This window comes from Lonchura striata, chromosome 5, assembly GCF_050655825.1.
Source record: "Lonchura striata isolate lonStrDom1 chromosome 5, ASM5065582v1, whole genome shotgun sequence".
Classification (NCBI taxonomy): Eukaryota; Metazoa; Chordata; class Aves; order Passeriformes; family Estrildidae; genus Lonchura; species Lonchura striata.
The window spans coordinates 41,886,281-41,901,982 of record NC_140707.1 but is presented as its reverse complement, the minus strand read 5'-3'; the positions used below and the strand labels follow the sequence as shown (position 1 = coordinate 41,901,982).

The 15,702-nt window shown below is 34.6% G+C and overlaps 1 protein-coding gene across 7 annotated transcripts in view; it reads right to left on the bottom strand.

Moving 5' to 3' along the window:
• Positions 1-15,702, bottom strand: part of FSIP1 (fibrous sheath interacting protein 1) — a 68,755-nt gene that overhangs the window by 41,696 nt on the left and 11,357 nt on the right. For all 7 annotated transcript variants that reach the window (XM_085580358.1, XM_085580361.1, XM_085580357.1 and 4 more), the window contains 2 exons: positions 12,830-12,994; positions 8,704-8,841 (listed from right to left, as the gene is read on the bottom strand). In XM_085580358.1, coding sequence (XP_085436484.1) covers positions 8,704-8,841; positions 12,830-12,994 — 303 coding nt within the window. The remainder of the gene's footprint in view (positions 1-8,703; positions 8,842-12,829; positions 12,995-15,702) is intronic.

Here is a 15,702-nt window from a genome sequence, read left to right as displayed (position 1 = left end):
TTCTTATAAAGTCCTATCTTCCAACGTCAACTTATTATAATGGACTTCTTTTTTTGGCACTACCTGAATAGTTTAAACTAAAGGTAACACCCTATATACAAAGCATTTCTCCATAAATAAGCAGTACAGAACATATAAAAAGTGGTCATTATCATGCAGTATTATGTACCAATGTACACTTCTCAGTATCTCTAGGCAGAACAGTGCCAAAATGAAGAAACAAGGAAATGAATCACACAGAATATTCTGAGTTGGAAGGGACCCGCAGGGAGGACCAAGTCCAATCTGAAGTGAATGGCCTGTACAGGGATTGAACCCGCACCCTTCATGTTATTAGCACCCTGCTCTGAGGGGAAATCAAACCCAAAACCAAACCAGATAACAGAAAAAAAGATCCAAGGATATGATCCTACAGCGCTGCTTCTTTAAGAACTGGTGGACTGTTAAAGTTAGGATTTATCACAATGTGGCCATGCTTCTTATAAGGACACAATCAATTTGTATGATGACAGTTGCATTTGCTGTGCATAGTTGCAAAAGTATATGCCCAGAAAGTAATTTCTAAGTCTTAGCTTAATTTCCCTTTTTATGAGGCAGGACTTCAATGGCTAAGACATAGGAAAGTCTGAAAAATTTTCATCACAGCCCTGAAACAAAGCATTAGGGAAAAAAATCATGGTGCTAGAAACCATTAATCTAGATCAACCATGAGACTGTCATCAGAAAAAGGAAGTTCCTAGTCCCCACACAACAATCTGTTCATGCATTTTGCATGAGAGATACAACCAGTGTTCCATATTCCACCCATCACCAGGCCAGAGAAATACTGTCCTAATTTATGCTGGCTTGCCCCTGAATAGTTTGTTCCTTGATGAATATCATAATAGCATCATGGGAAAAATTACATCCTTCCTCCTCCAAATCTTAGAAAAAAAATTATGTAGGGTTAGGTCTGAAATTTTTGTCTGAAGCAAAATGCAGATAAAGCTACGGAGATGAAATTGTTTAGGTTGAATAAAGTGTGGGCATGCTCTAAGCCAGGTTGTGTTATTGAAAGAAAAGAGGCATAATTTTGATCATGCCTGATAACACACTTTGTACCTGTGGCTGCTTAGGTGTATTGGCATACTCTGAGCATGTGAAGCAAACAGAGCCCATAAACAAAGGAATTCTCAGTCCAGCATCAAAAAACAGACTTAAGCATAAGACAAGCCACGAGATGCCTAACCCTGCCAAACTGGCAACTAGTACAAATACTCAGTAGCAGAATGTCAAGCATTTACCTATTTTTTCTATCAAAAGTTTATATGCTCTTAGCTCTAATGAGAGGGAACATTTTAAGTGCAGATTTTCTGGAAAGAGGACATCCCAGCCTCCTAAGTATTTTTTGATACTGATCTGTGCTGTGCAGCATAAGTAAAAAAAATTTTGTATAATTAAGACAATTTAAATATATGAGAAAAAACTTCCAAATCTTTTCTCCAACCAATTTTGACTCTGTAAACTGGATTACCCTGTTTCTGAAAATAAAATTACTACATTCATGCTAGAAATACTGCTGTTGTCATCACACGAAACTCTTTCTAGAAAATTCTGTTGGAACTACTTCAAGCTTTCAACTAAGCTTTATGATTCTCAGATTTATCACAGTATGCTATCAGTTTGCTTTAAAACATTCATTGCAGTATCCCTCTTATCTATAAATTCAATGGGAGTTTTATATTCTTAGGAATAATACTGAAAATAACATTTTGTTTACTGTTACTGCCTTTCATAGGTGAAAATACATAAAATACTGTGTAGCTTAAACTGAAATAAACAACATGCCAACAGCAATATTAAAAATAATTATAGAAGTCACATATTGCTAGGACGTTTAAGAAGATTTTGGCCTAGAAACCCCATGTAGCTGTCAAAAAGCTTGATGTGGTTTACAGGAGTATCTCCAACCTGTGCATCTGCTATGTACTTTCACTCTTAGAGATGTTGTATGATTACACTTCCATCTTGGCCTAGTAAGCTAAAGTGTCTCAAGAATAAAATCAAAGCTCTACTACAGAGTTTGTACATGCAGACATACAGACACACAGGTATAGGATAAACTTACAGCCAAAATTTTCTATGTTGATATTTATCACAGACTCAAAATCACACAGCCACCAACTATAAGATGGAGACATGCACTTACGTGCTACTTTTCAAAAGATTAAGATGCTAATACTTGCCCACAAAGGATAAATTACACCTAAGTACATGTTGCAGAAGGTTTCCTCTGCAGCAGCCGTGTGGAGGAATTGTTTTTAATTTCTCATTTTGAATGGGACATCCTAGGGAAAAGTAGCAACAGCCTTCCCAAAAAAAATTTGCAGAGAAACGGGCTTTTTCCTGGCTATTTCACTTAAGAGTACAGAGCACAAGCAGGCCAACAAAAATAATACCTCTTTCCTACAGAAAGAACAGTGCTAACTTGCAGGAAGGCACAAGGAAGTCCTGCATTTACCAGTAGAGATGTGTGACAACAGCTAAATACCTTCTTCTTGCCTCAGAGGGACACGCGCACTTCAGCAATGAAAATTTTATGCTGTCAACACCTAACCAAAGAATTTTTAAGCATTACTTCAATACTACCACAGCTAGAAACCACATGTTGTACAAACAGGGAAAAGAGAAATGAAAAGCCCATTGTTAAGTAATTGTTAACTTGTTAAGTATACCCATATAAAAGGTACATGTGCACAGTCAAGTACCTGGAAAACACCAAAACTCCACTGCTTAATACACTTGACTGTTTTTAACCAGAAGGCTTCAGGCATGAGCAGAGCAATGAGCAATTGTTTACAAATACAACCACTGGATGAAGGGCACCATCCTGCTTTGAAGGCATGTATTTATCTCAACCATGAACTAAGGATGACAGGTTGAAAGGGGAGTTTGGAATGAATGAAAAAGAGCATTACGAGCAGATATATGAAACCCACGTTGGAGATGATGAGAGAAGCCAGGAGGCAGAACAATTGATGATACAGTGAAAAAAAGCAATAGGCAAATACAACACTGTTGAGGTCAGAGAGGACACCAATGTGACAAAGATACAGTGAATAAGTAACATTAGAGCACAGAACCAAGTAGGTTTTCATGGACTCTTTCACTGTCTAAGAAAAAGCACATTTCCAATAATAATCTGTTTGATGGAGTTAAATGCGATTTATAAATAAACAAAATTAAGAAAGCAGTGCAGTTACATTTAAGTCATGTTAGAGACACAAAATGGGAGGAGTTCAAACAATGACTATAAGTAGTACTACATTAATTTAGAGATGAGTGAGTAGTCAAAGATGCTTTGTTATTTTATGATTGCAAACACCACATACAGCAGAGCTGTAAACCAGCAGAGTTGTTGTCTTAAATGGAAATTACATTTTGGGAGAAGGAGGATCAGTACACTGAATTGACAGAAAATTTGATCATTCTTATCTAGAAATCCATTATATTTAGAACAGGTCCCATTACAGGTATCAAGTTCCAGCAATGATTTCTCATATACAGTATCAACACATAACACTTATGATGCAACTGGCAATATTACTTATCACCATCATATGGATGCAGTTCAACTTAATAGTCATTTACATAAATATTATCTTTATTTTCCATGTAAACTAGAAGCATCATCAAGGATTTAAGTGATCAATATTTTAATATAATTTAGTTTTTAAAATTCAACATGTGTACAAAAATTATTTAGTTTTATTGAATCTTAATGCAACATGTAGTTTAAAAATATTTTTTACAAATCCTTTAAGCAGCCACTTCATTCTTATCAACAGTACAGTGGAAAACAATCAATACACATTAAATTTATTTAAATCAGAAGTGAAATGTTTACATTTTGTCAATCTACTATTAATCTTATTGCTATCTTCTAGTGTGTAGTAGCTGTTAAATGAAGAAAATAAGATTTTCACAGTGATATTTTCCCAGGTGGAAATGCTACCACATTTCACTCTGAAACAACTCTAAAATCACATAATTGGAATGAAGTCTTGTAAAACCTGAATAAACAAGATTTGTTTGAAGCTTGACAATAGCTTGACAAGCAACTTTAGCACCTGGTAGATACTTTTTGAAGAAATAACATAGAGAGTGGCATATTTCAACTTTATTTAGATAGGTTGTCCTTTTTCCCTTTAGTTGATGCAATGTATTATGAAAATGTTTTATTAAACAATTTCTACTATTATGGACAAAAACATGCTTATTTAGAAACCAGACACCACATGATACCATATGAATTAAAATAAAGATGTTTGCTATTTATCTGTATTATCTACAATGACTACCAATGCACAGAATAGTTAAAAATATGACTGTGTTTCTGCATTCAAAACTATTAGTTGTTAATTTCTGGAAAGACTGTGATACAACAACATTTTACAGTGTTGTCTGGTTGACAAATTACTTTCCAGATATGTGGTAGGGCTTTATGTTACTCTCTTCTTCCCTTTAGAAGGAAAGGAACTATGGCAGAGTTCAGGAAGAAATTATTCTTCTTTTCTGGAAGCTGCTTATTACAGACTCAGGATCAGGTACACTGAACTCAATTACTATCAGGGCTAAAACTGGAACATGACTATGTGTAACAACAAACCCCATCATCACCCTGATGAACAGCAAATGATGTAAGCGATGTAAGACCTTCTCCAGGACCAAACAACAACTAATTTTATCCTGAGATTGCCCCACAGATATACTTTATTTTGCATCAAAAAGATAAGAATTATGCTGTTTGGAGTAAGCTCCTACAGGTAATCAAAGCTCCTGACACCATTGTCACATTTATTATTTTTGTTTTCATCATCCTTCCCAATTGCTCACTTTTCTGCAAATTTTAGCTATTTCAATAACCAAATGTATATTTTTCTAATACTACTTTTCATTTTTAAAAAACCTTAATAATTAATAATCACACAATGCATTTGGCCACATGATTGCAAGAACTTGGAAAAAAAAATTATTCCTAGAGGTGTAAAGACATCTGATAAATTTAAATTTAAGTCTAGGGTAACTAGCTTCTGTTTTAAAAGCACTTACTAGAAGTAAGAGGACACCTTTTTTTTTTTTCAGGTATATATTAGTATCTTGGTCATGCCAAGAAGTAATTGGCATTTATATTTATATGTGTGCACACACAATTACATGCATATATATTCAATATGCATTTGAAGTATTTCTGATTTTATATATTTAACCAAAATCAAAAAATACGTGTGGGTAGACTTCTGGCAGGAATTAATCAGCTTCCAATGTAATACACTAGAAATCAACACAGATATAGGCAGCAAAGGTGAAGCTATCTTACATAGTAACTTGCTTTAATGTGCATTTAAACCTACTGTCTGCCACGAAGAAATTCAACACATCATCAAACGTGCCACTGGATTATCACAAATGGCCAAGGAGACAAAGCCACAATTGAAAAATAACTACATTATTCTTTCTATATAAAATTCTTTTCATTAATGCTCAGCAACACGCATTTGGCAGCTGAACTGGGTATTTTTTTTTTGAAGCAGCAGTTAACAATGCAATCCACAAAACAAAGATAAGCTCAGTGGTTTCCAGGAAACTGAAAGATGAAAGAATGCAGAGAGAGTCAGACATGGTTTCAAGTGAAGAACAAGGGAACTAAGGTCAAACTGAAACCTAAAAGAAATTCAGCAAGGGCCCAGATACCACGGTACAGATACATTTCAGTTGGATTGAAATTTCACAATGCATTTCAACAATGCATACAATACGTTCTTTGGTATATTAATTCACTAGGGACAATTTTTTTCAAAGTAAAGAAGGAACTCAGATTCCAAAGCCCTTAGTTTCACTAATTCAAGTGTAATATTTAGCAGATTCTATGTGTTTATATCAAATGTAGATTAGATTAAAGTTTTATCTTCTGGCTTTCTTTTGAGAGTTTACTCCCAGACTTACCTGAGACCATTAAGTCTTACAGCATATATGAGGTTAACTGTAGTGGAGGAATCAATAAATTTTATTATTTTAAAAGCCAGCACCTACTAAATAGCCTCCTCCAGAAATATGATTAATGTATTTGTTCCCCTTGAAGAGAAGTTCATTACCATTAAAATAAATTTAAATAGTCCATTTTACAGTTGTGAAAAAACACAGCATTCTACCATACACACCAGAAGAAACTAATAGAGTTACCTTTATACATACTGCAAGTAATGTCCTAACACACAGAGCTAAATTCTAGTTCAGTTATTAAACTATTCATAATTTCCACCTCGGAAGCAAAAACAAAAAATATTTTCTCCAAGGAACATTTCAAAATACATTTTAACCTAAGTTCTCTCAGACACTAAGTTTGTAAAATACTGTATTTTACAACTATCAAGCATAACCATGCATTCAGAAATAACACTCCTTACTGCTGGCAAATCACCTCCTCAGAGCAGAGAATTTGTTTTTAATTTTACATAGCAAATTATAATGATTTAGGAAAGAGTAAAGCAGAAATTGAAATTCAACGTGAATTTTAAAAATGTGGATTTTAAATACACAATTTTAAAGAAAGCAGGAAAGCAACAATGCTAAAAGCTGCACACATGGACCCTTGCCACAAGTGAGAGGGAGATCTCTCACAACCTGTATTGTATAAAGTAGAAATGACAACTTTATTACCAGTGAAAATATCCCCTAGAACCATGCCTAAGCATTCAGCTTCTGACATACAGTGAAGAGTGCCACCTATTGAATAAAAACCAGTATTTCCAGAAATCATTAAATTATTCTGGAAACATGCAGTCTATGTACTCTCTTCCTCAGCCCAAGCTTTCAGCTTAGTTTTTCATCATGCAGTGTCTTGGCAGAGACCAGATTTGCCAAAATATTGCTTTGGTATAGAAACAAGGTCAAAACAAAACAACATATACGTTATCTGATGTAAGTAAAAAAATAAAAACCAATTATGTGTTTTTCATTAAAAAGAAAAAAAAAAGCACTCTTTTTTAAGGTTGTTCTTTTTCATTCAAGTAAGTGTATCCTTTTTATATACTTAACTTTACTGTTAGAAGGAAAACCTTACTTGCATTCAGACCTGAACCCTTCTTTACCTTCACTGACAAGTGAAGTATGTCACAGAGGACCTACTACTCACATATTTGACATCCACATGCAATGATCTCAGTCATGCTACAGAGCAGCAATGATCAGAAGACAGTGTGTCCCCCTGAAGATGCCCTGCCAGGTGCTACATAGCAAGCAGCAATGCTACACATTGGTGCAGGTGAAGTTCTGTATTTATAAACAGCGTAAATTGGCATTACAGTCTATCAATTTAGAGTTTAAATACACACAATCTAGTCAAGAAAAAATGGGTGGTATGTTGCAAGTCTGCATGTAATGTGATACCAAACAAAACTGCTATAACCCAAACAAGTTTTGGAACTGACCCATTTATAAACAAAATATTTTGAATGAGTCAGCAGCCCACTGCATTTCCCAGGCCTGCTGTAGACTATCATACAATCCCCAGACACATTTCCTCAGATTGTGCTTGCCTCATGAGCAAGGTCAGTAGTGACAAAATGTGATATAAAGGTCAATTATTAGAAAAATATTACAATATGCAGACTTACTTTATCTGATTACCCATTAACCTAGTCAATATACTAAAGTTCACAGATTTCCCCTATTTATTTGTCTCTCTCTTTTAACTGTTTAATACAACATAATAGTGTATTAAAATGAAGTTCTACTATTGTTTTGGTACTGTGAATAAATCAGAATTAAATATGCTCCCTTACTGTAGTCACACACACCCAAGTTAACAGCCTCTAAAACAATCACTGTTTCTTTGTCTGAAGTCTTTGTTCTCATAATTCATGTATAATCCAGCACTGCCAGAATAAACCTTGTTTATGTTGACTGGCTGAAACTTTTGCATCTACAGTAACAGTGCTATAAGTAATTGAGATTATACCACTGTGGTTATGCTGCCACCTGAATAACAAAGCTTTTGATCTGCACTGAAGATCCCTTTTTGAGGGTGATAAAAGATAACAGGAACAATATTTTTCCTAACTCTGATTATTGTGGAGAGTAAGCCTACTGCTGAATAAAGACCTCCAAGAGAAAAAGGTAGGCTACATGGATCTTTGGTCAGTCACAACAATCTTAGATATTTATGTTTTCCTTATTAAGCGAAAAACTCTAAAATGAGCTACACACAAGAAACAAATTTCTACAACATACAGACATAAAAATGCTATTTTTCTTTCAGTTTAGTGATAATAAAGAAAGATTACCACAATAACTTAGTGTATACAATATTCTCATCAGACCTGGTCCTCCAAAGAACACTGAAGTACATGAGCTATTAAAAAATTCTTTTAGGATGCATTTATATTATTGTTTATGCTATGCACCTCTGGGGAAGAAGAGCAGGATAATGTCTTTGACTTTGAAAGATCCTATATTAAAGATAAATATGCATTACAACCGGAAAAAAATTTCCCAGACCAAGAATAATTATTTGAGGCTTTTGCCTGCATATTTCTTTGGGGATTCCTTCAGAAATTGACATAAGGTTAAAAAAACTTGATTTTATTTAAAGATGCAAGGAATTACAAACTCCAATGTTTCCAGACTGATGGAAGAAAAATACAACAGAAATAGGAAACTTACAAGACTTCTCTCTAGGGATTCCAGCTGATAATCTATTTCTTTCAGACGATTCTCTTGATCACGCTTTTCCTTATTTTCCCGCAGAACATTTTCACCTGGAAGTGTTTCTAGGCTTCTATTTTCATAAATCAGAGGCTCCTGAGAAAATAATTGATAGAAGTTACCATGTAACTTGATATTGCTTCATAGAGACAGATAAGGGTTCTTCTGATTTCTACTAAGAAAATAGTGAAATGCTTAGAAAAATACATCAATGTAAAATTCTGCAAATGTAGTTTTCATTATGTATATTTTCAAGTACAATAGCTAAATATGAGGCAAAACATATTTCAATAAAAGAATTCTTACCCTTTGCATTTTAAGAGGAATTTCTTAGCCCCCAGATCTAACACCTGGATGCTTAATTTCTACTACAATAATAAAAGTGCTCTGAGAATAGGGTTGACTTGAATGACTGGTTCAAAGTTTGCTCCTCTTAACCATACTGGGATCAGAATTAAGCCAGAAGGAAAATGAAAAAACTGAGCCAAAATGACAACAGCTTTTTTTTACTAGGTATCATGATAAATGAGGAAAAACTTTCTTTCTGTAAATTGGAGTTAGTTGCCCAACTTTTAGTAAAGATTTGGGTTACACATTCTCACATCCTTCAAAAGGTTTGGACTAGATTCTGAAGTTTGTATCAGTCCCAAACACATTCAGGCTTCAGTATTACATGTAATTCATTTAATTGAGAATGACAAGTATTGGCAAAACTGCAAAGTTATGCTGTAATCAGAAAAAAACACAGAGCTTTCTCCTGCAAAGCACAGATTCTATAGAAAAATCCAATCCTGGCAAAGGTAAAAAAGTTTAAGCAAAAAACCTTCCCCTATCTTGATCATCAATTCAACTTAAAGGGACATGAGCAGCAATAGAATAAAAAAATACTCTATTCATTCTTACTTTCAGAAGCAGCTCAAGGAATTTTAATAGACACACAAGGAAAAAAAATTCCAAGTAGCATGACTAATTGAAAAGAAAAACAACCTTCACAATTCAACATTCAACAGTAAACAGCTACAATATACAAAAAACTGTATCAGTAAATAACTTTTTCTAAACATCAAGCAAATCCATGAGTTCTGACATATAAATGAAAAATATTAGTTACTTGAAAATAAACTTATTTTAATACAGTAAAAATTTTTAAATATATTTACAATCAGTCATAGTTGGCAGTACCACAATGACAATAAATGAAAGTAAACTTTCCTGTAACTGACAATCATATTTTTTGTTTCATTTTGTATTGCTTTCCAAGTTATTCATAATAATCTATTTGAGATCTGACCACGCTGGAGCATTAAGCTGCTGTTTTCTCATATGTAGCTCTTACAGCCTCACTTCTCTCATCCCTGAATAGTAACTGATAAAAACTCACACAATATGAGTAAAGTCAAGGCTTTTCCCCACTTAATAATTTTTTAACATTCTTCTCAAGATATAATGAAATAAATGTATAAAGTATTATGTCAAGGAAAACATTTTATTGACAATGTTTTGCATACTTCAGAATATGTTTTGTTTCGATTGTATGTGCATAGTAGAGAAGTCCATTTAAGATTACTTCATCTTTCATATTTTGAGATCTGTAGAAAATCACACTGTTGAACATTTTACATAAGGGAAAATACAAATACTAAGCAAGAGCCAAAGCTGTAACAAACATAATGCCAAAGAAAAATATGTAGTAGCTATAATTATTTGTTGCACTCCCTTTTCATTGAATTTTATAAATAAATAATAAAAAATTCCCACCTAATTAAGTATATTAGGTTCATACAACCACCTTGAGGCATAAAACTGGCTGATTAATTTATTAACCTGCTTCTAACAATGCTCTAAAACAGGTATCATCTGTGAAATTCATCTGTTTTGGCAAAGCACAAGCATAGAGCATAAGCTATAAAGGGTTTTATTAACTGAAAAACTAGTGTATTGTCTGAATTTTTAGTATTTATTTAATCTTAACTTGGTAAGTGTAGAGCACTTCTATAATAGAAAAAGGGAATATTTTCCTGATTAAAAAAAAACCACCAGTTATAAAAGAACTTCTCATGGTAATATACACTAATTATCTTTCAAGACAACCAAGCCTACAGATATTATTGCTTCTTTAAATACTGTCTTCATTTGCTTTAGTTTTCAGGTAGTTTTTCAGGCTGGTAACTATACTCATCACACACAGTCTTTCACTTCATATTCTTCAGTCTATCATTTTCCTGTTTCTTTCAGGATTAAATGCAACTTTATTTATTCTTCCCCAAAAATATCAAGTAAGACAGAAACATTTTTAAATATTTAGTTGATTTGGCACCAGAGCAAAGAAAGATTTCTGGGAGAAATGCAGTACTGGTGAGAAACATCTCCATGTAAAAGACAAAATTAGTCATGGAAATGCATTCTTAATCCCTCTGGACTCCTTGTACAAAAAGATGAACATCTCTGCTTGTCTGTTACAGCTCAGCTATGGCATTGCAGGATAACTGAAGCCCATTTTTAAAGATTTCAGAGTGAGAGTATAATTCCTGTATCCTGGCAAAGTATCCATCAGTGACAAGAAGGACATCTCCCACAGAGGCAACAGTGATTAGGTGTCTACATTTTGGAAACTATATCTAAGATGATTCTTGGAAGAAAAGAATGTACAGCTTCATCATATGCAACTCTAAGCTAATTCTAAAATAAAATCATAGAACTAAAATGTCTGAAAGCTTTTTACATGCTGCAAAACTGCATGGGAACAAAACAAAACTGAAAGGGAACTGCTTTTCACTAATGAAAGGTAACAAGGAATTAGCTACCTGGTTTTGGTTGTTAGGTTTAATATTTCTCAAAAAAGATAATATGTTACTCTTTAATTAGCATACACCTCAATGCAAGTTTCTGTTCAAACACTTCTGGACTATTACCTGAAAGGAAGCAACAGCAATAACTTAAACATTTCCAAACAGAGCATTCATTATCCCAGGCAAGTGACATTAACTTCATGCTGATGTCTTGCAACACTGAACACAAAATCAGGCAATCACTGCAAGCTCAGGTAACAACTGCATTTGTTATGTGATTACCAACAAGAGGGAGGTGCCTTTTCACACATTAGATCCCAGATGGTAAATGATCAACATCAAAATGTGACTCCCCTGGAACTGAGCTACAGAAAATACTGCTAGAGGTAAGGCAAAACCTCACGCTCAGAAAGAAGCCAATAAAAAATTACATTAAGGTGCCCTTACAAAAGGAGAAAAAACAAACCCACAGGTATTTTAACCTTTCAAAGAGATGTTTCTCATACACTGGTAACTGCAAACAGTTTTGTGAATGAACATTTTTACAGATATTCTCTGATACCTCAGTTCTGACCATAAAATGAAAATATTACAGAAGTATATAAGCTTTGTTCAAATAAATGAAAAATAAGAATTAGGGTTTTTTGGTTTAAACCCCATTATATTAGAGGTAACAGTATCAGGACATGGGATAAATTGGAGTCTTCTAAGTACAAAATTCAAACAATCATTTCTCAAGGTTGAGACCTTGATTCTTAATCTTCAAATCTCAATATTGCTGGCAAGGCAAAAAGACAAAGGCCATTAAAAACAAGGGACATACAATTTCAATCTATCTTCTACAGTCTTTAACATTGCTTATCAGTCATTGCCTTATCCTTCAGATCATAAGTGAACAGGCACTTTTGGTATCCTGAGATAAGAAGAAACCTAATTCTACCTCCCAAAGGTAAACTGTCATGGATAATTTGTTTCTATGCTGAAAAAAAACACCCTCATGCAGTCAAAAATGTATGCATTACCAATTTCTTAACATGATCCTGGAAGTGTGGAATCAACAACCTAAAAACAAGTCAGTTCTCAAATTACATATGACTCAAAATAGCAACAAATTATTTTTCCATTATTTTCTACAGCTAAAATTTCTCACTTCATTCCTTAACACACAGACTTTATGAATAAATAAAGGATCCTAAAGAAAAATGCAAAAGACACAAATACAGCCAAATGCAGTATTAATGTCAGCACATACTTTAAATAAAATATCTGCAGATAAGCTCTGATTTGTAACCTACCTGATATATCTGGCTTGGACATTTTGAGCCAGAGCTGGAAAGAGCAGGAAACTCCCCAACAGATAGTAGCAGTTGAAGCTTACTGTCTATCTCATTCAGGAGATGAACTTCCATCAGTTCAGGTGTGTACCCTTCTCCTGATGCCTGCCAGACAGCTACATTGTCCTGTTGGAAATACAGAAAATATTTAAGTCTCATTCACAAAGGAAATAGACTTTAAGGACAGTGTATTTGTTTTTCAGAGAAACCATACTTAATAATAAAATGTACGTTTTCATCCATCTCACTATACAGCTAAAATTTCCCAAATAGTCATGTCCCTAGCACACTCAAGAGCAGCTATGGACAGAACAAGTAGAGACATTCATCACTTTTATATAACCAAGGAGCAACTTAAATGGACAACCACTTTCCCTCTGATAACGGAGTCAAAAAGGGAGAAAGCCTAACCAAAACTTAGTTTGGAATGAAACTGCAGAGGTTGATACTACAACAGAAACCACCTGGAGCCAAATCTCAAATGGAGGGTATGAGATGTAATGTGACACTTGCAAGGTACTACCAAAGAAGAAAAAATGCATTCATAGGAAATCAAAGGAACTGCTCTGAGGTCAGTAGCTGCCATCTTTCTAGAGCCCCTGTGTGTTATCACAGAAACTCTGGGAGAGACACAAAGCAGATCATTATTTACCTGACATTTTCCTCTTGATAGCAGTTAACACCTGAATAACACCTATGAATATATACTCCTACTACATACACTTACATATTATGAGTGAGCTGCATATTATGAGTGAGCTTACATATTGTGAGTGAGGCAGGCCACTTAAGCCAAGCAAATGAGCTCATACCCACAGACAGATGCAGGTTCTTCACAGCAACTTGGCACTCCCTGCCTCACACTCAGGGAAGCAAGTCTGCACAACCGCCATCCACTGGGTATCAGAGTAGCAGATTACATCTCTGTCCTGACCACAATGAAGCAGTAGATCGGACCTTAGAAGAGGAAGGATGTGTGGAAGGACATGAATGTATTGCTGGCTTCCTTTCTTTTTCCTACCAGAACAGGACCAGCACCTTGCCCTAAGACTCTAACATCTGCCTTGCAAGAAATTCATGTCCACCATTTGTTTCCAGCTTCCAGATTAGTCCTCTGGCTATTCAAGCAGTTGCATCCATACAAGAGGAGGAAATATCAGCTTCCAATTACAATACCACTGCTATGAGGTCATTTGTGGTTCATCCCCATTACCCTAAAGCACATTAGCTGCAAAAAGAAAAAAGAAGCATATCCCAAACACCTGTCATAAATTATCTCCATAATAAATGCAAAAATAAAATAAAAAAAAGAAGAGTCAAGAGAGAGTCATCCTTTTTGTGAAACAAAATCAGTTCTAATGCTTTCTCATACAAGTATGAAGAGACACAGCTTATGAGCCTGACCAGACCTGAGCTGACTTCAAAATAGCCACTCAGAAATATATTAGATGCTTGCCAGCTTTGTGGAAACATCTGTTCAGGTGAGATAGTGACCACAAAAACATAAGTATTCTGCATGGTAATACATTTGTGTCATGTTAACCACCTCCTAATCAGAGAATGAAGATCATGGAGCAAAAAGGCAGAAATTACAGGAGTCTGGTGAGATGTAACTGGGCTCATTAGCTGCAGCTCAGTGTCTGTACTCCATACTCCAAATATCCAAATTACCCCAGCAGTCATTTTACTCCAGGATGAAATGGACTCACACATTCTCTTTTGTATTTTCAAGATAGCTTTGCTTGGAAAATAAGCTTCTGTCCTGTCAATGTTTCCTGTGTGTTAACTCGGAACAATACTTTTATAACAGCACAGTCAGTGCTTTCTGTGGAACATCTGAAACAATTATACCCCTGCAGCTTCAGCTTTGACAATTAAATTAGCATGAATATGTGTATTTCTAAAATATTTTAAATACTTATAAACCATTCTTTCAAAAAGTGAGAAGTGCTGTTTGGATACTTGGCATATATAGTAGCACAAGTCAAATGAGGTTATCTAATCCACATTACACCACACAGAGGAATTCATACAACATAACCAGATCTGCCTTAATTGGCAGCCTCCAAAACATTACTTCAGCCAATGTAATTGCACCAGCTTTTTGAAAGTCAGAATAAAATAAGATGGAAGAGGCCACCAGCTAGATAGTTACCTGGGCCAGCTTGAAGTTGTCTAGATTACTCATTAGCTGATAACTTCCTCATGATTTTCGTTATGAAGTAGCCACAGAAAACGCCTCACCCATAAAAAAATTCAAATGTAGGATAGGTAGAATCTATCATTGGACTAGACAGGTCTAACTAACTACTATTCTTCCTTTCACTCTACTTTGATAGAAGTTAGGAGCTTTTTTCTTCAAATTATCTATTACAGACTAGAGTAACCCACAAACTACTATTCTTGTCTGTCGTATCAAGCACATACAGCAAGACACATGTCCTGTGAGATGATCTAGTTCATATCTAATATTAACAGAAAAATATAGACACATGACAACACGTGCCAAATTCAAAATGTGGACAAATGTTACACTTTTCCATTGCCTTGATACCTTGAGAATTGATGCCAAAAAAAAAAAAGCACATATTGTTAGTTAGTATTTGCTACTCTGCATAAATACCTCTAAATTCTATGATAGGCACTAGCTAAAAGAGAAAGAAAACCTAGTAACTACGCATTTTTAGAGAATACTTTTGAAATCAGTAAAATTAATTCTAAAAAAAGCCCACTATTCCCTAGGTCAGAAAGCTATGTTTACTAACAGAAGGTTGTTTAAAACATCTTCAGATCTTTAAATGATGACATTTATCAAACTGAAGCCCATCTCCTAG